The 22,041-nt window shown below is 42.6% G+C and overlaps 1 protein-coding gene across 6 annotated transcripts in view; it reads right to left on the minus strand.

Moving 5' to 3' along the window:
• NPNT (nephronectin) overlaps window positions 1-22,041 on the minus strand; it is a 217,348-nt gene that overhangs the window by 12,940 nt on the left and 182,367 nt on the right. For all 6 annotated transcript variants that reach the window (XM_063919271.1, XM_063919257.1, XM_063919283.1 and 3 more), the window contains one exon: window positions 7,781-7,867. In XM_063919271.1, coding sequence (XP_063775341.1) covers window positions 7,781-7,867 — 87 coding nt within the window. The remainder of the gene's footprint in view (window positions 1-7,780; window positions 7,868-22,041) is intronic.

Consider the following 22,041-nt stretch of genomic DNA (forward strand, 5'->3'; position numbering starts at 1 on the left):
CACAGCACATCCAAGTCCAAAAAATTCACCAGATAAAATCCAAAAGGGTATAAAAGGATTTTATTTACTTGAAACAGGATCCATAAAATGATTAAAAAAGGTTCTTTTAATTTTTTGTAAAATGCAAAAGAATAACAAAAACAATAATAACAAAAACCTGGAGGGCATATAATTTTTGTATCACTCTATACCCATCGGCGTTAGGAATGCAAAAGATAAGGAGCCAAGCTGATTCACCTCATTGTTCCCGGGAAAAACAAAAATGGGGAACCTCCAATTGCTCCTTAAATTTGGATGGTATGCAGACCAAGATGAAATAAAGCCAATAGGTAAAATAAGAGTGAATGCCAGTCTCCAGGAATACCTCAACACCAACGCGTTTCGGAAATCCTTTTCCTTCCTCAGGGTGTAGAGTCATACAAAATGAACTGGGTATTTATACCATACAGTGCAGGTCACATGTAAATTCCCACCAATCATATCACAAATTATGTATATATTCGCATAAATCCATAATTTCCATATCCCAACATATCCTATTAAATACTATTAAAAAAAGGCATATATTGAACCAGAAATATCTCTAATTTCATAATTTTAAGTCCTCTTTTATATATAAAAACAATTAATTGGTACAAGTTAAAATATGATCCGGATTCATGGAATGTTATTTTGTAAGTTGATAACATGGTAGAACATCCATTCCATCTGATTACCGAAGTCCGTGTTTTTCCTGATGTCGGCTACCCATAAAGCAATGCGTCCCAACGAATCCCGGCACTTCCTGTCAAAGATTCCCGCCAAGGAAATCCACCTCCTAGTTGTCATGGAGATGTTTACTATATATCCGGAACTGGTCATCAAAACGGGTCGCAGCACTATCCGTCAGCGGAGGTGATCATCATTCCTCCACTCGCGACGGTTGTTATGACGACCTTCATGAACCGGAAGTCGTGCGTTATCACTTCCTATCTGTGAAACGCAACCAGGAAGTTGTATCCCGCTCGTTGGAACGCAAAGATGACACGATGGTCATATAGATAAACATACAAAGAAAGAAAAGGGTAGAACAATTTAACAAGTTGTATATCAAACCTAACTCTTCATATTAGTACAATTAAGATCCCCCATAATAAAAACCACTTTTATAAAAACCACTTGGTTTCAAATTCAACGTTCAAACCTCTTGGGACTAGTGTCTTGAGTTCATATATGCTCCTCATCTCTTCTCTAGCTAACATTTCTTCCTTATTGTCCACTCTCCAATTGGATTTAACTGCCTTTATGCCACAAAAACTGACCATATTTTTAATGTCACAGTTGTGTACATTCTTAAAGTGCAAGGATACATTATGTGCCTCTAAACCTTTCTTAACATTACGTATATGTTCAGACATTCTTATTTTTAACATGCGGGATGTACGACCCACATATTGAGCTTTACATGTACATTCAAGGAGGTACACCACATCTTTTGTATTACACGTAATAAAGTCTTTTATAGGATAGACCTTGCCTGTTTGTGTGGATCTATATTCTGTAAGCTTATTTTCTTTGCTTACACATGTGCGGCACATCTGGCACATGCCGCACCTGTAGAAGCCCTTTGATTTGTTCCTAGTAATTATCTTAGGAACAGTTATAGCACTTCTAACCATATTATTTTTTAAATTACGTGCTTTTCTATATACAAATCTTGGATTTTCCGAGATATAGGGTTTTAACAGGGGATCTCGACTGAGCCCTCCCCAATGTCTCCTTATAATACTCTCTATCTGTCTATGTTGACTGTTAAATCCTGTAATGATTTTCATAGTATTTGTTGCACCGCTGTGTGTGTCTTGTTGCCATTAGAATGTTTAATCATAGGGCTGAAAGAAAGGCCCAAATAACTGAAGTCTTTAAAGGAAAATGTGATATTAGTCTTACGGATTATAATCTGGAGAATGCTATGTATAAAATGGAAAAGCTGTTAATCAAAGAGAGTAAAGTATGGTGGGAGGTGACATCCCTAGAGAAGTATTGCTCTGAAAATATGATTCCAAGAGGGTTACGTATTACGAAAGTTCCATCTTTTGATAATATATCCGAGGAATTTAGGGGTAATTGGCATAAAATCCTAGATACTTGCTCCTTCTCCCTTATGGGTTTGATTATTAGAGAAAAAAGCAAAGATCTACGTGATTTGGAAAATGAGATTGAAACATTAAAGTCCCTTATAGACCCCTTTTCTAAAATGGATGAATATAGGGGAATGGAGGAGACAATAAGAAGTAAGGTGGAGAGAAATGAAAAGGAGATTAGAATGAAAAAATACAAAAAATATCATAGGGATAAAAATGATTATGAAAAAGGTAATATTTATCCATCTAAACAATCCGAAGATTCTTCAGAGAGGGAGGAGAAAGATAATGGGAGATTAAAAGAAAGAAGTAATAGAACACAATTGGATAGGAAAACTCCAGAAAGAAATACTTCTGATAGGTTCTCTAGAAGATCACCCAATAGAAAAAGGATACTGGAGAGAAGGTTTCCATCTAATTATTTCTCTCCATTACCACTCCCACAAAGAAGACGATATAGGGATACTAATGTTGTGCGAAATTCGAATAGGTACCAGAGAACAGAGCAGAATAATGACAATTGGAGATGGAAGAATAAGAGGGAAGATCAGGGGGACTTCCAAAGATACAATAGGTATGAGGTACTAGATACTCAGGATCATTTTTTAGGGAAACGAATGAACATGCCCTGCCAACGAACTTAGTATCCCACTACAAAAATAAAAAAAGAGGGAAGAGGGGAGGCAAGAAAAAGTGTCTCAACAAAAGACGTAGGTTAAAATTAAAGGTCAGCGAAGACATAGCAATACAAGAAGAAATAGAGATAATAGAGACTATAGAAACTGATATAGAATCTAAAACTAAGGTCTATAATCTAAGTAACCATCAATTAACTGAACATGAGATAAAGGTACTTGAAAAAGGCCTTAAATTTGCCCCTTCAAATAAATGCGATAAATTTGATGTCTTTGTTGATATAGAAAGATTCATTAGAAGGCTAACGTTAAAACGTTTTTTTGAAGAAGCTCCAGAAAAAGGGAATAATGGTAATGACCTTGGGAAACTTAGGTTCAAAAGGAAATCAACCTTTTTCCCGCGCCACAAAAAGGGGTGTTTTGTGGAAGCCTTTGAGAGATCTGTAAAGGAGGATCTGGAGTCACTACAATTTAAACCAAATAGGAAAAAGAACTTAAGTAAAGAGGAACAGGAAGCTGTAAAGTCACTGAGCATAAATAAAAATATTGTAGTGAAGCCTGCGGATAAAGGCGGGAGCGTAGTTATAATGAATGTAGAAGATTATAATGAAGAGGTTATGAGGCATTTATTAGACAAAGAAACATATAAAAAATTGAGGAATAATCCGGGGATGACTATATCCAAAAAATTTGAAACATTTTTGGCATTATATACTGGTAAAGGGGTTATAACAGAGGAAGAGAGGCTGTTTATGATTATTGAAAAACCGTCCATCCCTGTAATATACATATTACCTAAGATACATAAATGCAAGACCAAGCCACCTGGTCGCCCTATTGTTGCAGGGACAAATTCATGTTTGTCGAACTTGTCCCTATATATAGATTCCTTACTACAACCATTGGTTAAATTGGTACCCTCTTACCTTAAAGATACAATCAATACGATTAATAAAGTTGATGAAATTCATTGGATGGAGGATTATATCTTAGTGACAGCCGACGTGGCTTCACTATATACTATTATCAGTCATGAAACAGGTTTGGAAGCTACTGAAGTATTTCTGAGACGTAGTGATATGTCAGAAGATAAGATCCAATTTGTATTGGAAGGTATCTCTCTTATTTTGCAAAACAATTTTTTTTGGTTTGATGACAATTTTTATTTACAGTTAACCGGAACTGCCATGGGCACCAGACTGGCACCGAGTTATGCTAATCTTTTCATGGCCCACTGGGAGGAGAAATCGGTGTGGAGTGGACATGAATTCGGTGCCAGTCTGGTGACATGGCATCGTTACATAGACGATATTTTGTTTATTTGGAAAGGTGATAGACCATCTTTGGACCAGTTTTGTCAACATCTAAATAATAATCAGGATAATATTGTTTTGACCTTCAATATCAGTGAAAGTCAGGTCGATTTTCTGGACTTAAATATATATGTGGATAATGGTCACTTAAAAACAAAGAACTTCATCAAGTCCACTGATTGCAATTCCTTTATTGAACATAACAGTAACCATCACACAAATTGGCTCAAAAGTATCCCTATCAGTCAGTTCCAACGGATACGAAGGAACTGTACGGATATTGATACATATCAAGAACAAGCAGCCTTTTTGAGTAATCAATTTGTTGAGAAAGGATATAAAAAAGAGTTAGTAGAGAAAATAAGCGAGGAAGTGTCTTCTCAAGATAGAACATTAAGTCTAAAAAACAATAAAGAGAAGGGCCGAAAAGCTGTAAATGGGACTGTTCCGTTCATTACAGGATTTAACAGTCAACATAGACAGATAGAGAGTATTATAAGGAGACATTGGGGAGGGCTCAGTCGAGATCCCCTGTTAAAACCCTATATCTCGGAAAATCCAAGATTTGTATATAGAAAAGCACGTAATTTAAAAAATAATATGGTTAGAAGTGCTATAACTGTTCCTAAGATAATTACTAGGAACAAATCAAAGGGCTTCTACAGGTGCGGCATGTGCCAGATGTGCCGCACATGTGTAAGCAAAGAAAATAAGCTTACAGAATATAGATCCACACAAACAGGCAAGGTCTATCCTATAAAAGACTTTATTACGTGTAATACAAAAGATGTGGTGTACCTCCTTGAATGTACATGTAAAGCTCAATATGTGGGTCGTACATCCCGCATGTTAAAAATAAGAATGTCTGAACATATACGTAATGTTAAGAAAGGTTTAGAGGCACATAATGTATCCTTGCACTTTAAGAATGTACACAACTGTGACATTAAAAATATGGTCAGTTTTTGTGGCATAAAGGCAGTTAAATCCAATTGGAGAGTGGACAATAAGGAAGAAATGTTAGCTAGAGAAGAGATGAGGAGCATATATGAACTCAAGACACTAGTCCCAAGAGGTTTGAACGTTGAATTTGAAACCAAGTGGTTTTTATAAAAGTGGTTTTTATTATGGGGGATCTTAATTGTACTAATATGAAGAGTTAGGTTTGATATACAACTTGTTAAATTGTTCTACCCTTTTCTTTCTTTGTATGTTTATCTATATGACCATCGTGTCATCTTTGCGTTCCAACGAGCGGGATACAACTTCCTGGTTGCGTTTCACAGATAGGAAGTGATAACGCACGACTTCCGGTTCATGAAGGTCGTCATAACAACCGTCGCGAGTGGAGGAATGATGATCACCTCCGCTGACGGATAGTGCTGCGACCCGTTTTGATGACCAGTTCCGGATATATAGTAAACATCTCCATGACAACTAGGAGGTGGATTTCCTTGGCGGGAATCTTTGACAGGAAGTGCCGGGATTCGTTGGGACGCATTGCTTTATGGGTAGCCGACATCAGGAAAAACACGGACTTCGGTAATCAGATGGAATGGATGTTCTACCATGTTATCAACTTACAAAATAACATTCCATGAATCCGGATCATATTTTAACTTGTACCAATTAATTGTTTTTATATATAAAAGAGGACTTAAAATTATGAAATTAGAGATATTTCTGGTTCAATATATGCCTTTTTTTAATAGTATTTAATAGGATATGTTGGGATATGGAAATTATGGATTTATGCGAATATATACATAATTTGTGATATGATTGGTGGGAATTTACATGTGACCTGCACTGTATGGTATAAATACCCAGTTCATTTTGTATGACTCTACACCCTGAGGAAGGAAAAGGATTTCCGAAACGCGTTGGTGTTGAGGTATTCCTGGAGACTGGCATTCACTCTTATTTTACCTATTGGCTTTATTTCATCTTGGTCTGCATACCATCCAAATTTAAGGAGCAATTGGAGGTTCCCCATTTTTGTTTTTCCCGGGAACAATGAGGTGAATCAGCTTGGCTCCTTATCTTTTGCATTCCTAACGCCGATGGGTATAGAGTGATACAAAAATTATATGCCCTCCAGGTTTTTGTTATTATTGTTTTTGTTATTCTTTTGCATTTTACAAAAAATTAAAAGAACCTTTTTTAATCATTTTATGGATCCTGTTTCAAGTAAATAAAATCCTTTTATACCCTTTTGGATTTTATCTGGTGAATTTTTTGGACTTGGATGTGCTGTGAAGGACACCTTGAGGAAAAAGAAACCTTTTTGTGCATATAGGGTCCTTTGACCCAGGTGAGTGTTGTTCCATATGAGTACAGTCCATTATGAATAAGTGGAATATCAAGTAAAAAGATACCTTTATGTGCATGCATCTCACTGTTTAACGGTGAGTAAAGGAGACCACTCCAGAAAAGATCAGAGTTGATTATTATGATGCTGTGGTGATCTCTTCTCATATATATCTACAGACCTGTGTTCACGAAATTATTTTGAGAAAACCTAGCAGCGCCTGAGGACCGCTCTTCTGTGTGTTAAAATATATGTCAATTTAAGAGGTGGTGTTCTTGTGAGCAGGACTGAGCTGCAGCTAGGAAGGCGCAAGTTGCATCACTCTATATATTTTTCATAGCTTCCTGCTTCTGCCTGGTGACATCACACATGGAGACAGCCTATCACCTTCTGTGGCTTGGAAATACCGTATCTGAGCCTTTCACACTGCACAGTGAAACGGTTCTGAACCGGGTAGGACCCTGCTTTTTAACCGTTTCAAAATACCAGTATTTTGAAAACGGTAAATTCAAGGTGGCCCTTTCACACTGCAGCTAGAACCGTTTAGGAAGGCTGAAAAATCGGCAATTTACCGGGTTATAGCTGCGATGTGAAAGGGGTATTATGTACATGTGATTTCTTCGTTTTTTATTTTTAATAAGTCTGCAAAAATCTAAAAAAAAAAAAAACAACAACTTTTTTCAGGTTGTCATTATGGGGTATTGTGTGTAGAATTTTGAGGGAAAAAATGAATTTATTCCATTTTGGAATAAGGCTGTAACATAACAAAAATGTGAAAAAAGTGAAGCACTGTGAATACTTTCTGGATGCACTGTACATAATAATATTAAGAAATACACTGAATTAGTATTATCATAATATTAAAATGTTTATTTCATTGAAGAAAATGCAGGCGCATGCGCAAGACAGGCCCTGTGCATGCGCCCGCATCTTCAAAGCAGTTTTTGCAGTTGGATCGTATATTGCGATCCAACCTGAATCAGGCCCACAGAGCGCTATATACAATTATTATATATAAAATTATTATTATTATGATGATTATTATTATTTATTAATAATAATAATAATAATAATAATAATAATAATAAAAAGTAATGAAGATTTACAGTGGGATGAAAACTAATATGTAACAAACAGGGAGAAGAATACATATACCTGAAATTTGCTTAATAACTTGGTAATAATCGAATAATATTCATATAGTCACTCAGAAATGTTTTATTTTTGATATACAAATAATGGTAAATACTAATATATAAAAGTATACAAATATACACTGAATTGACAGTACTAGAAGTTAACTTTTTAACTAGTAAATGGCATTCTATAATGTACAGCAGTGCTGAACAGATTTAAAAATACAGAAAAAAACATTAAGATTTGTTTACAAAGTATTACCTGGATCATCATTTTCTTCATCCTCATCTGCACTAAGCCCTTTCTCAACATCAAACTGAAAGATGATGTTGTTTTCATGCCGTGGAACTGTAAAATAAACACATACATTTGATGGTGGTGCTTATAATTCCGTATCTTACTATTAAGACAAAATGATGCAGGAAAGTAATAGCCCATATGATATTTTTTCCTTGGAATCCAGATAGTATTTTAAAGTGCTTTTCCATTATCAGAAATTATATTTGTTTGTTTTTATTGATTTACTATTGACTTATGTGTGCTTGTTACCTGTTCCTGTTGTTTTTTTTTTGTAACAGAAAAATACCTACTGTATATTGTTGCATCCATAGAACAGTGAGTCAATCGTTTGAAAGGTGACACAGTTACCATGCGTTGGACTGTGCCCAAGACTTGCTCTTCAAATTACTTAATGAAAGCAAATGTGTTTTCAATGGGCTTTTGGTTATTTTATCTTTTGTAAGTAGTAAGTAAATAACCCACAGTGGTTACTGATGGAAATTTGTGCATATTTTAAAAATGAGTTACAAATCTAGAGACCACTGCAACACAGGATTTCTACAGGGGTTTTTCTGCAGAGTGCAGCCCTCATTTGAGATTATTCCAGGGCCTCATTGCCAGACCCACTATGGCCTCTCACTGCCCCTCTCATTCCTCCCTCCCTCCTCACAGTGCCAGATACACATATGACCCCAGTAGTGCCAGATACACATATGCCCCCACAGTGTCAAATACGCCCTCACAGTGCCAGATACATATATGCCTCCACCTTGCCAGATACGCCCCCACCGTGCCAGATACACATATGCCCCCAGCAGTGCCAGATATGCTCCTACAGTGCCAGGTATGCCCACACAGTGCCAGATACAAATACGCCCCCACAGTGCCAGATACACATATGCCCCACAGTGCCAGATACACATATGCCCCACAGTGCCAGATACACATATGCCCCACAGTGCATAGCCCGCCCCCCTCCTCCGCTGCTTCTGTATCAGTGGAGAGGAGAGTGCTCGGCTTCAGTTCGTCTCCGATCTCCGGCTGCGGCGTGTATCTTCTCAAATGAGGCTCTGGTTCATTAGCCAATCAGAGCTCGCAGAACGGCAGCCAATCAGGAGCCGCGGCTGCCGGTCCGCGACCTCTGATTGGCTAACGAACCGGCACCTCAGTTGAGAAGATATATGCTGCTGCCGGAGACCTGAGCAGTGAGCACTGAGGGACCGTGCTATGCTCTCCTCCCCTGACACAGCAGTGGCTGCAAGCTTGGCGGTCGGCCATGCGGTACTGTGTACCGGCTGGTAATTTCTTACCGGTACGCAGTACCGCCCCGTACCGCCATACTTGCAGCACTGCTGCTGGGGGAAGCAGAATGAATTTTAAATGTAGAGGGACTATTTCACTGGGCGTTCCTAGATGGTAACAGGGGACTGGCTAGCTTGATGTGGGCAGGTCCTGGCCAGCGACTGCGTCTTTTTTTGCAGTTGCACTGGCACCCGCTGGACATATTCCAATGGACATTCTGCCCAACCATACGGCTGCTCTAATGTCTGATGGTGTGACCTATGTGTGTGCGGCTCTTTATGCATAGTGGTGAATATAGACACAGCCGTTGGGCATGTATGAATTACTGTGGCATAAACTCACTTTGTACTGTGCACTGTGTAAAAAGACACATTTGCACCAACCTCTGACTCAGGCCCTGTGTGACAAGCAGGTCTCCATTTATAATTATGCTTATTCTGTTGGCTTGTGTATTATTGTGAGAATGTGAGAACATTCTATGTTTTGTTCTCGCTTGTAAATACAACTGCAATAGCTGTAGAAAATTTCCTAGCATTAGTATTACATAAGCAAGATGTACTACTTATTGCAGTAGACTCAGAATGGTTAATTCAATTACCAGTGAAGGGGGCGAGTTGACGTTGCATCTGCGTGTAAACTCCAGCAATGGCACCACAATGTGCCCTCCCCTCATGGCCCAATCATGCCATATAGCCGAACTTACTCGCATCCATGATGAACTCGTGGGTAATTTGATGGAGCACAGACTTCCCACTATTTTGAAACTCCTTTTAGACTAAATTGTGAGGATTTAAGAAGTGTTTCCACTATACCATCATAAGAACTATACTGTCTTTAGATTTAAGATTTTTTTTGGAGCCAGATTCTCAGTCTTACTGCACTTCCATGTTTATGTCAATGCTACAAATATACTATTTATACAATGCCTTATTTCTTTGTACTGAGCTATGGAAGATGTTGACACATTATTAAAAAACATTAGAAATTAGAATATTTGTAGGGGAATATTAGATTTCTGGGAACTTTTCTAACTGGAGAGTAAGGTGTAGATCACAATGCTAATGAGTAACACATTTTCATAATTCAACCAACAGCAGGGAACTTGAGAATGTCCTTTAAAGATGTTACTAGACTCCTGTAAGAAGGTAAACTATCTAAACAATTTCTATTGCATTCTGTGACAATAAATCCATGTTACTTAATCCAGGACCTCTTATTTCACTATACATAGCACTAATCCAGCATGAGAGGACTCCTCATTCCACTGACACTACATGCTTAAGAAAGAATGTTAAAGTCGGACATTCTAGACGTGTAGCATTTAATCTGGGAGGGCTGTGTAATGGCACCATACAGTACATTTCACCTGCAGGTGCACAGCCTAACAGGCTTTCAAGGCCAAAATATGTGGGATTCCCACAATAAGTCTTCACACACGTCTTTATTGCATAGTTTCTATTAAGATGAAAAAGCTGCAATTAATCCTAACAAAGAATGTACCCTGTTACATAATGAAAGTAAGGATGTCATGGTGACTCCCACCTTACCATATGTGTGTACAGGTGGAAAGGTGACAAGAATTATTAAACATACCGAAGACAATTCCCACACTACAATCATGCAAAATACTCAGTAACTGAAAGAGCCTTGAAATAATATGATGAGCAGGATTGCTAGCTCTGGTTTCTGTTCTTGCGGTCTAAAATAGAAGACATGGAAGACGATAGATGTGACAACTTTATTTTTATAGCTTAATGCTATCGTTGCCTTATTACGGCTGGAAAAGACGCACAGAGCTATCATTTAACCAGGCTCAAGAAATCACCTTATTTAGCTGATTTGTTTTTTACTTATAATTCTAAATAAGTGTTCTTGCATAGTGCTAGCAGTGGCATCATTCGGATCTTAATTTATGCAGTGCCTGTGGCATGAGAAATAAGCAGTATAATAATCGAGTGGTGTTAAAAACCTTAAATATGCATTTTCTATTGTTTACCTAAGTTAGGATGCTGCAGTGACATATAAATAAGAGGAATAGAGAAATCCTGAAATGGAAATGGAACATTTTGGTAGGCACAGGAACCTCCAAAACACAGTGTGTGACACACATTTGACTCTATGTGCTGACTCTGTCATTAATACAGATTTTCATGGCATTAGTTACATTTCTCGTGTGTGTGTGTGTGCGTGCGTGTTTTTATCACACAAAAAATAAGAATTTACTCACCGGTAATTCTATTTCTCGTAGTCCGTAGTGGATGCTGGGAACTCCGTAAGGACCATGGGGAATAGCGGGCTCCGAAGGAGGCTGGGCACTCTAGAAAGATTTATGACTACCTGGTGTGCACTGGCTCCTCCCACTATGACCCTCCTCCAAGCCTCAGTTAGGACACCGTGCCCGGACGAGCAGACATAATAAGGAAGGATCTAGAATCCCGGGTAAGACTCTTACCAGCCACACCAATCACACCGTACAACTCGTGATACTATATCCAGTTTGACAGTATGAAAACAACTGAGCCTCTCAACAGATGGCTCAACAATAACCCTTTAGTTAACAATAACTATATACAAGTATTGCAGACAATCCGCACTTGGGACGGGCGCCCAGCATCCACTACGGACTACGAGAAATAGAATTACCGGTGAGTAAATTCTTATTTTCTCTAACGTCCTAGTGGATGCTGGGAACTCCGTAAGGACCATGGGGATTATACCAAAGCTCCCAAACGGGCGGGAGAGTGCGGATGACTCTGTAGCACCGAATGAGAGAACTCCAGGTCCTCCTCAGCCAGGGTATCAAATTTGTTGAATTTTGCAAACGTATTTGCCCCTGACCAAGTAGCTGCTCGGCAAAGTTGTAAAGCCGAGACCCCTCTGGCAGCCGCCCAAGATGAGCCCACCTTCCTTGTGGAATGGGCCTTTACAGATTTTGGCTGTGGTATGCCTGCCACAGAATGTGCAAGCTGAATTGTACTACAAATCCAGCGAGCAATAGACTGCTTAGAAGCAGGAGCACCCAGCTTGTTGGGTGCATACAGGATAAACAGCGAGTCAGATTTTCTGACTCCAGCCGTCCTGGAAACATATATTTTCAGGGCCCTGACAACGTCTAGCAACTTGGAGTCCTCCAATTCACTAGTAGCCGCCGGCACCACAATAGGCTGGTTCAGGTGAAACGCTGACACCACCTTAGGGAGAAATTGGGGACGAGTCCTCAATTCTGCCCTATCCATATGGAAAATCAGATAAGGGCTTTTACATGATAAAGCCGCCAATTCTGACACTCGCCTGGCAGAAGCCAAGGCTAATAACATGACCACTTTCCACGTGAGATATTTCAGATCCACGGTTTTAAGTGGCTCAAACCAATGTGATTTTAAGAAACTCAACATCACGTTGAGATCCCAAGGTGCCACTGGAGGCACAAACGGGGGCTGAATATGCAGTACTCCTTTTACAAAAGTCTGAACTTCAGGTACTGAAGCTAGTTCTTTTTGAAAGAAAATCGACAGAGCCGAGATCTGTACTTTAATGGAGCCTAGTTTCAGGCCCATATCCACTCCTGCTTGCAGGAAATGCAGAAATCGACCTAGTTGAAATTCCTCTGTTGGGGCCTTATTGGCCTTGCACCATGCAACATATTTCCGCCATATGCGGTGATAATGCGTTGCCGTAACATCTTTCCTGGCCTTAATAAGCGTAGGAATGACTTCTTCCGGAATACCCTTTTCCTTTAGGATCCGGTGTTCAACCGCCATGCCGTCAAACGCAGCCGCGGTAAGTCTTGGAACAGACAGGGCCCCTGCTGTATCAGGTCCTGTCTGAGCGGTAGAGGCCACGGGTCCTCTGAGAGCATCTCTTGAAGTTCCGGGTACCACGCTCGTCTTGGCCAATCCGGAACCACGAGAATCGTGTTTACTCCTCGCTTTCTTATTATTCTCAATACCTTTGGAATGAGGGGCAGAGGAGGGAACACATAAACCGACTGGTACACCCACGGTGTCACTAGAGCGTCCACAGCTATCGCCTGAGGGTCCCTTGACCTGGCGCAATATCTTTTTAACTTTTTGTTGAGACGGGACGCCATCATGTCCACCTGTGGTTTTTCCCAACGGTTTACCAGCATCTGGAAGACTTCTGGGTGAAGTCCCCACTCTCCCGGGTGGAGGTCGTGTCTGCTGAGGAAGTCTGCTTCCCAGTTGTCCACTCCCGGAATGAACACTGCTGACAGTGCTAGTACATGATTCTCCGCCCATCGGAGAATTCTTGTGGCTTCTGCCATCGCCATCCTGCTTCTTGTGCCGCCCTGTCGATTTACATGGGCGACTGCCGTGATGTTGTCTGACTGGATCAGCACCGGCTGGTGTAGGAGCAGGGATTTTGCTTGACTTAGGGCATTGTAGATGGCCCTTAGTTCCAGAATATTTATGTGAAGGGAAGTCTCCTGACTCGACCATAGTCCTTGGAAGTTTCTTCCCTGTGTGACTGCCCCCCAGCCTCGAAGGCTGGCATCCGTGGTCACCAGGACCCAGTCCTGTATGCCGAACCTGCGGCCCTCTAGAAGATGGGCACTCTGCAGCCACCACAGTAGAGACACCCTGGTTCTTGGAGACAGGGTTATTAAGCGATGCATCTGAAGATGCGATCCGGACCACTGGTCCAACAGGTCCTACTGAAAGATTCTGGCATGGAACCTGCCGAAGGGAATTGCTTCGTAAGAAGCCACCATCTTTCCCAGGACCCGCGTGCAGTGATGCACTGATACCTGTTTTGGTTTCAGGAGGTCTCTGACTAGAGATGACAACTCCCTGGCTTTCTCCTCCGGGAGAAACACTTTTCTCTGGACTGTATCCAGAATCATACCCAGGAACAGTAGCCGTGTCGTCGGAACCAGCTGTGACTTTGGGATATTCAGAATCCAGCCGTGCTGGTGCAGCACTTCCTGAGATAGTGCTACTCCCACCAACAACTGTTCCTTGGACCTCGCTTTTATTAGGAGATCGTCCAAGTACGGGATAATTAAAACTCCCTTTCTTCGAAGGAGTATCATCATTTCCGCCATAACCTTGGTAAATACCCTCGGTGCCGTGGACAGTCCAAACGGCAGCGTCTGAAATTGGTAATGGCAATCCTGTACCACAAATCTGAGGTACTCCTGGTGAGGATGGTAAATGGGGACATGCAAGTAAGCATCCTTGATGTCCAGGGATACCATGTAATCCCCCTCGTCCAGGCTTGCAATAACCGCCCTTAGCGATTCCATCTTGAACTTGAATTTCTTTATGTATGTGTTCAAGGATTTCAAATTTAGAATGGGTCTCACCGAACCGTCCGGTTTCGGTACCACAAATAGTGTGGAATAATAACCCCGGCCTTGTTGAAGTAGGGGTACCTTGATTACCACCTGCTGGGAATACAGCTTGTGAATTGCCGCTAGCACCGCCTCCCTGTCTGAGGGAGCAGTCTGCAAGGCAGATTTTAGGAACCGGTGGGGTGGGGACGCCTCGAATTCCGGCTTGTACCCCTGAGATACTATTTGCAGGATCCAGGGATCCACCTGTGAGCGAACCCACTGATCGCTGAAATTTTTGAGGCGACCCCCCACCGTACCTGGCTCCGCCTGTGGAGCCCCACCGTCATGCGGCGGACTTGGAAGAAGAAGCGGGGGAGGACTTTTGCTCCTGGGAACCTGCAGTTTGTTGCAGCCTTTTTCCCCTACCTCTGCCTCTGGACAGAAAAGACCCGCCTTTTCCACGCCTGTTTTTCTGGGTCCGAAAGGACTGAACCTGATAAAACGGCGCCTTCTTAGGCTGTGAGGGGACATGGGGTAAAAATGCTGACTTCCCAGACGTTGCTGTGGAAACTAGGTCCGAGAGACCATCCCCAAATAATTCCTCACCCTTATATGGTAACACTTCCATGTGCTTTTTTGAATCCGCATCTCCTGTCCACTGGCGAGTCCATAAACCTTTCCTAGCAGAAATGGACAATGCACTTACTTTAGATGCCAGTCGGCAGATTTCCCTCTGTGCATCTCTCATATATAAGACTGAGTCTTTTATATGGTCTATGGTTAACAGGATCGTGTCTCTGTCTAATGTGTCAATATTTTCTGACAGTTTATCTGACCACGCAGCGGCAGCACTGCACATCCAAGCTGACGCAATAGCTGGCCTAAGTATAATGCCTGTGTGTGTATATACAGACTTCAGGATCGCCTCCTGCTTTCAATCAGCAGGTTCCTTGAGGGCGGCCGTATCCGGAGACGGTAGTGCCACCTTTTTAGACAAACGTGTGAGCGCTTTATCCACCCTAGGGGGTGTTTCCCAACGTGACCTATCCTCTGGCGGGAAAGGGAACGCCATTAGTACCTTCTTAGGAATTACCAATTTTTTATCAGGGAAAGCCCTCGCTTCTTCACACACTTCATTTAATTCATCTGATGGGGGAAAAACTACGGGTAGTTTTTTCTCTCCAAACATAATACCCTTTTTAGTGGTACCTGTAGTTATATCAGAAATGTTTAACACCTCTTTCATTGCCTCAATCATGCAGTGAATGGCCTTAGTGGGCATCAGGGTTGACTCATCGTCGTCGACACTGGTGTCAGTATCAGTGTCGACATCTGGGTCTGCTAGAGGTAGCGGGCGTTTTAGAGCCCCTGACGACCCATGCGACGCCTGGGCAGGCACGAGCTGAGAAGTCGGCTGTCCCACATTTGGCATGTCGTCGATTTTTTTATATAAGGAGTCTATACGTGCACTCATTACTTTCCATAAGCCCATCCACTCAGGTGTCTGCCCCGCAGGGGGTGACATCCCTTCTAAAGGCATCTGCTCCGCCTCCACATCATTATCCTCATCAAACATGTCGACACAGCCGTACCGACACACCGCACACACACAAGGAATGCTCCGAATGAGGACAGGACCCACAAAAGCCCTTTGGGGGGACAGAGTGAGAGTATGCCAGCACACACCAGAGCGCTATATAATGCAGGGACTAACTGAGTTATATCCCCTATAGCTGCTTTTTATATTATATATATATTGCGCCCAAATTTAGTGCCCCCCCTCTCTGTTTTTACCCTGTTCTGTAGTGTAGACTGCAGGGGAGAGCCAGGGAGCTTCCTTCCAGCGGATCTGTGAAGGAGAAATGGCGCCAGTGTGTCTGAGGGAGATAGCTCCGCCCCTTTTCCGCGGCCTATTCTCCCGCTTTTTTCTGGATTCTGGCAGGGGTATTTTCCACATATATAGCCTCTGGGGCTATATATTGTGGTATTTTTGCCAGCCAAGGTGTTTTTATTGCAGCTCAGGGCGCCCCCCCCCAGCGCCCTGCACCCTCAGTGACCGGAGTGTGAAGTGTGCATGAGGAGCAATGGCGCACAGCTGCAGTGCTGTGCGCTACCTTGGTGAAGATTGATGTCTTCTGCCGCCGTTTTTCCGGACCTCTTCTTGCTTCTGGCTCTGTAAGGGGGACGGCGGCGCGGCTCCGGGACCGAACACCAAGGACTGGGCCTGCGGTCGATCCCTCTGGAGCTAATGGTGTCCAGTAGCCTAAGAAGCCCAATCCGGCTGCAAGCAGGCGAGTTCGCTTCTTCTCCCCTTAGTCCCTCGCTGCAGTGAGCCTGTTGCCAGCAGGTCTCACTGAAAATAAAAAAACTAAAACTATACTTTCTTTCTAAGGGCTCAGGAGAGCCCCTAGTGTGCATCCAACCTCGGCCAGGCACGAAATCTAACTGAGGCTTGGAGGAGGGTCATAGTGGGAGGAGCCAGTGCACACCAGGTAGTCATAAATCTTTCTAGAGTGCCCAGCCTCCTTCGGAGCCCGCTATTCCCCATGGTCCTTACGGAGTTCCCAGCATCCACTAGGACGTTAGAGAAATGACAATTACAAATAGACTTTTGAATTTCCAATGAATGCATTTGGAAAGCAAAAATTTGAGAAAAGAGCAGAAATTGGAAGGTGAACATAGAAGGAAAGCGGGAGCAGGCTACTGTTTGCCTTAGCCAGGAGTTAGCATGAGTGGAGTAAGTGAAGCATGTGTTCAGGGAAGTAGATGCTCTGTGGGTCATCAGAAGAGTCTATCAAGCTAATGGATATATACTCCAGATACATTCCTTCATTATTTTTTTTTAACCTTCTTCTAGCATATTTAAATAGGTGCCAATAAGCGGGCGGTCTTCAGTATGCCGCCGACCGGGATCCCGGCCACCAGCATACCGGCGCCGAGATCCCGACCGCCGGCATGCCGACACATATTCTCCCTCTTGGGGCTCATTAGCGCTCGCCCAGCTGTCGGTATGCCGGCGGTCGGGATCCCGGCGCCGGTATGCTGGCCTCCGGGATCCCGTCCGCCGACTACTCATACTACAACCCCAATAAGCTATGTCCATTATGGATGGTGGCGGCAGAGAGAATCCAGCTCCACTGGAGTTAGGGCAGGGTAAGGAGGAAGAGTGGGTTTGGTACAAACTGAGAGGGAACAGAGAATCAGGGGGATAGTAGTAAAGGGATGGGGGAGTTGGGGGGATAAGGGTTTCCTTTAGGGCTAGCATTAGGATAATCGGACTTCAACATACATTTATATTTACATGTCTGATCTTATGGCCCATACACACTATGCAATATCATTCACAATCTGAACGATATTGTTCAGTCCCAAATGATATTGCATAATGTGTATGCATGATCCGACGTACAATGAGCGCTCCCGCAGGTTGCCGGCGACATCGTACATCGGACTGCATGCAGTCTTGAAGAGGTGATATTGTGTGGTTTTGTACTCCACTGATGACTTTGTTTCTAGACATCGTTTGTAGTGTGTGCACACGATTCGATCCGATATCATATACAATATCATACGACATCGTATCGTATGGGATCGCATAATGGGGGGTAAATCTGAGTTGATCGCAGCAGGAACTTTGTTAGCAGTTGGGCAAAACCATGTGCACTGCAGAGGAGGCAGATATAACACGTGCAGAGAGAGTTAGATTTGGGTGTGGTGAGTTCAATCTGCAATCTAAATTGCAGTGTAAAAATAAAGCAGCCAGTATTCACCCTGCACAGAAACAAAATAACCCACCCAAATCTAATTCTCTCTGCCCCCCCTGCACTGCACATGGTTTTGCCCAACTGCTAAAAAATTTCCTGCTGAGATCAACTTGGAATTACCCCCAATGTGTACATAGCATTAGAGTGAATATTTGAGCACAGAGTCATAGATGCCTAGGTAGGACTTATATGTATCAGATTTCTTGAATTGCAAGAACTTCAACCACGTGGACCTAAATCTTGTCTAGTCATCATGGAAGGAGAGTGTGCTGTCTTCCATGTTCAAGTAATGGAGGTCATTCCGAGTTGTTCGCTCGCAAGCGGATTTTAGCAGATTTGCTCATGCTAAGCCGCCGCCTACTGGGAGTGAATCTTCGCATCTTAAAATTGCGAACGATGTATTCGCAATATTGCGATTACACACCTCGTAGCAGTTTCTGAGTAGCTCCAGACTTACTCGGCATCTGCGATCATTTCAGTGCTTGTCGTTCCTGGTTTGACGTCACAAACACACCCAGCGTTCGCCCAGACAGTCCTCCGTTTCTCCGGCCACTCCTGCGTTTTTTCCGGAAACGGCAGCGTTTTTTCCCACACGCCCATAAAACGGCCTGTTTCCGCCCAGTAACACCCATTTCCTGTCAATCACATTACGATCGCCAGAACGATGAAAAAGCCGTGAGTAAAATTACTAAGTGCATAGCAAATTTACTTGGCGCAGTCGCAGTGCGAACATTGCGCATGCGCATTAAGCGGAAAATCGCTGCGATGCGAAGATTTTTACAGAGCGAACAACTCGGAATGAGGGCCAATAAGCAATTATTTTAAAGCATTCTTATATGGAAAAGATTTATGGAATCTCCAATAACTACCTTCTATCTTTCTGAAAATAACTACTTTAGAAGCATTAAGTGTTTTTTTTTTTTATTAGAATTGTGGTGCACAAAATATCTAAAATCCAGGGTCAATTGGCTCACACTGCATTTCCAAAAAATGCTGGTATGCTATGTGAAATTTTATTGCGCACACTACAGTCATTTGTATTACATTTCAATTACTAATGTTTTAGGAGCCTCAGTAGCCTCTGTCACTTAAGGATACAGATGTGTCCTCATGCACTGTGCGTCTTTACATCATACACAGGAACACGTACAAAGTCGTAGAAGCACAACAGAATTTAGTGACAGGAAATGCCACGACCACTCACATCAGAGCCTTTTTATCACAGACTCACACACAGATATACAAATGTCACACACCCCACAGCTCAGTGTATGTAGCAATGCAATTTTTGTCACTTCCAGTTGTTTCCAGTATGCAAATAACATTTTGAGGGAAAAAGATGGAGTCCGGAGCATGGCACTCAAAAACCCTCTTTCCGAGTTGTTCGCTCGTTATTTTTCTTCGCATCGGTGCGATTAGTCGCAAACTGCGCATGCCCAACGTTCGCAGTGTGCCTGCGCCAAGTAAATTTGATAAAAAGTTTGGTATTTTACCCACGGCTTAACGAAGAAATCTCTGCGTTCTGGTGATCGGAGTGTGATTGACAGGAAGTGGGTGTTTCTGGGCGGAACCTAGCCGTTTTATGGGTGTGTGCGAAAAAACGCAGCCGTTTCTGGGAAAAACGCGGGAGTGTCTGAAGAAACGGGGGAGTGTCTAGGCGAACGCTGGGTGAGTTTGTGACGTCAAACCAGGAACGAAACTGATCGCAGTGGCAGAAAGTCTCGCGCTACTCAGAAACTGCTAAGAAATTTCTATTCGCAATTCTGCTAATCTTTCGTTCGCAATTCTGCTATGCTAAAATACACTCCCAGTAGGCGGCGGCTTAGCGTGTGCAAAGCTGCTAAAAGCAGCTAGCGAGCGAACAACTCGGAATGAGGGCCAAAGAGAGATTATTTGGTGTGGCTGAAGCAAGAGTAAAGATAAATGGTTCTGATCAATTCAGCTGGCTACAATTCTTGTTGTATGTCTCAGAAACTGTGATAGGCCTCTGTAGGCAACTATGGGTCTATCTTCTAGACCTCAAACTTATTGTCGGGCACTAAATGGCACACAGCAGCCAAGTAGAAGAGCGGAGCACACAAGCGGAGGAGAGGGAGTCTGTCTCCTGGACGGTACTCTGGGCGGCAGGATGGTGCGAGAGAGCTATAAGCACTGAGGGGGGTGGAGATATAAGGACTGGGAGGGGGTGGAAAGAGATATAAGGTCTAAGCAGGGGTGGAGAGAGATATAAGGACTGGGGGGGGGGGTGGAGAGAGAGAGAGCTATAAGGGTGGGGGGGGGGGATAAGGCCTGAGGGACTGAATGAAGTAATGTTACTATTGATATTATTGTTATCAGTTATTTATATTAGCACACATATTCCGCATGCTAGTGTTAATTTTGTTGGTATCCAATTAACCTACCAGTACATTTTTGGATTGTGGGAGGAAACCAGAGTACTCGGAGGAAACCCACACAAGTATGGAGAGAATATACAAAAATGAGCCCACCTAGTAGAATCAAAGCCAAAGCCTTGAGAGAAAGGGGCGGATTTTTTAGTGAAAAGAAGATGCATGATAACCAACCATTATGTCAGGATGGGGATCAGAATTCAAAAGCAAATGTAATCAAAAGAGCACCAGTCAACTAGTTCATTACAATAATCTTTCAGAAAAGGATGTGTGAATTATACACCATGGAAAGGTCCAACAGTAGCAAACACTATGGGGGTAATTCCAAGTTGATCGCAGCAGGATTTTTTTTAGCAATTGGGCAAAACCATGTGCACTGCAGGGGGGGCAGATATAACATTTGCAGAGAGAGTTAGATTTGAGTGAGTTATTTTGTTTCTGTGCAGGGTAAATACTGGCTGCTTTATTTTTACACTGCAAATTAGATTGCAGATTGAACACACCCCACCCAAATCTAACTCTCTCTGCACATGCTACATCTGCCACACCTGCAGTGCACATGGTTTTGCCCAATTGCTAACAAAAATCCTGTTGCGATCAACTTGGAATTACCCCCTATGTACCATCAAAAGAACCAATCTGCTAATGGGATGTAAACATTATAGCAAAGCCTCTCTGGGATTATACTTATAAAAGAACAGTGTGCCATGATAAAAATATGAGGGGGGGGGGGGGGGCAGTATGTCTACAGATAATATATATAAAGCAGCTCCCCAGGTAAAATCCGCCACCCAGCTCAGTGTCAGTGGAGCCAGATGCTGTCCATGAGACTGCACTGGCTTCATTGTGACTGGCAGTGACTTCCTATTGTCAGTCACAGACACACAGGGCAGTCCTATTGTGAGGTGTTTTCTCCCTCAGGGACCACCTGACCAGGCTGCGATACGCAGAGAGCTGGCTTCCTCTAGGGGGAGTCCATATTAGATGGCCAGACGGCAGTTACCTGGACATAGATAACCATTCTCTGTAACCAGGTGCTGCAGTGTACACACACTTATCTCAAAATGGAGCCCGAATCCAAAACCTGCAAGATCCTACAGCGGGAAAATTATGTTCTGCTTCATAATTGAACGTTTGGGTGGACTCAGTTCTCCCACTCATCTCTAGTCTATACGTATTTTTCTTAATAAGTAAATTATTTTTCATACTCATGCTGACAATATTTGTTTTTTCATTTACTATAAAACCCATACTATTGTTTCCTAAAATAACTATTTTATACTATCCATTTGCACCTCTTTTGAGCCTCCAGAAAATTCCCAGTGTTCTGTATCCGTGCTGGGCCCTAAATTTCATTAGTAGACTGCCATCTGAGTGTGATCACGGAGGCTGGTGACATACCAGCAAAATGACAGGATTATGAAAGTGAAGCTCTTATAACTTATATTGCATTGTATCCAAGCTTTATTACTAGAAATCCAGAGCACTCAT

The sequence above is a fragment of the Pseudophryne corroboree genome, chromosome 1, assembly GCF_028390025.1.
Source record: "Pseudophryne corroboree isolate aPseCor3 chromosome 1, aPseCor3.hap2, whole genome shotgun sequence".
In the NCBI taxonomy this organism is placed as follows: domain Eukaryota; kingdom Metazoa; phylum Chordata; class Amphibia; order Anura; family Myobatrachidae; genus Pseudophryne; species Pseudophryne corroboree.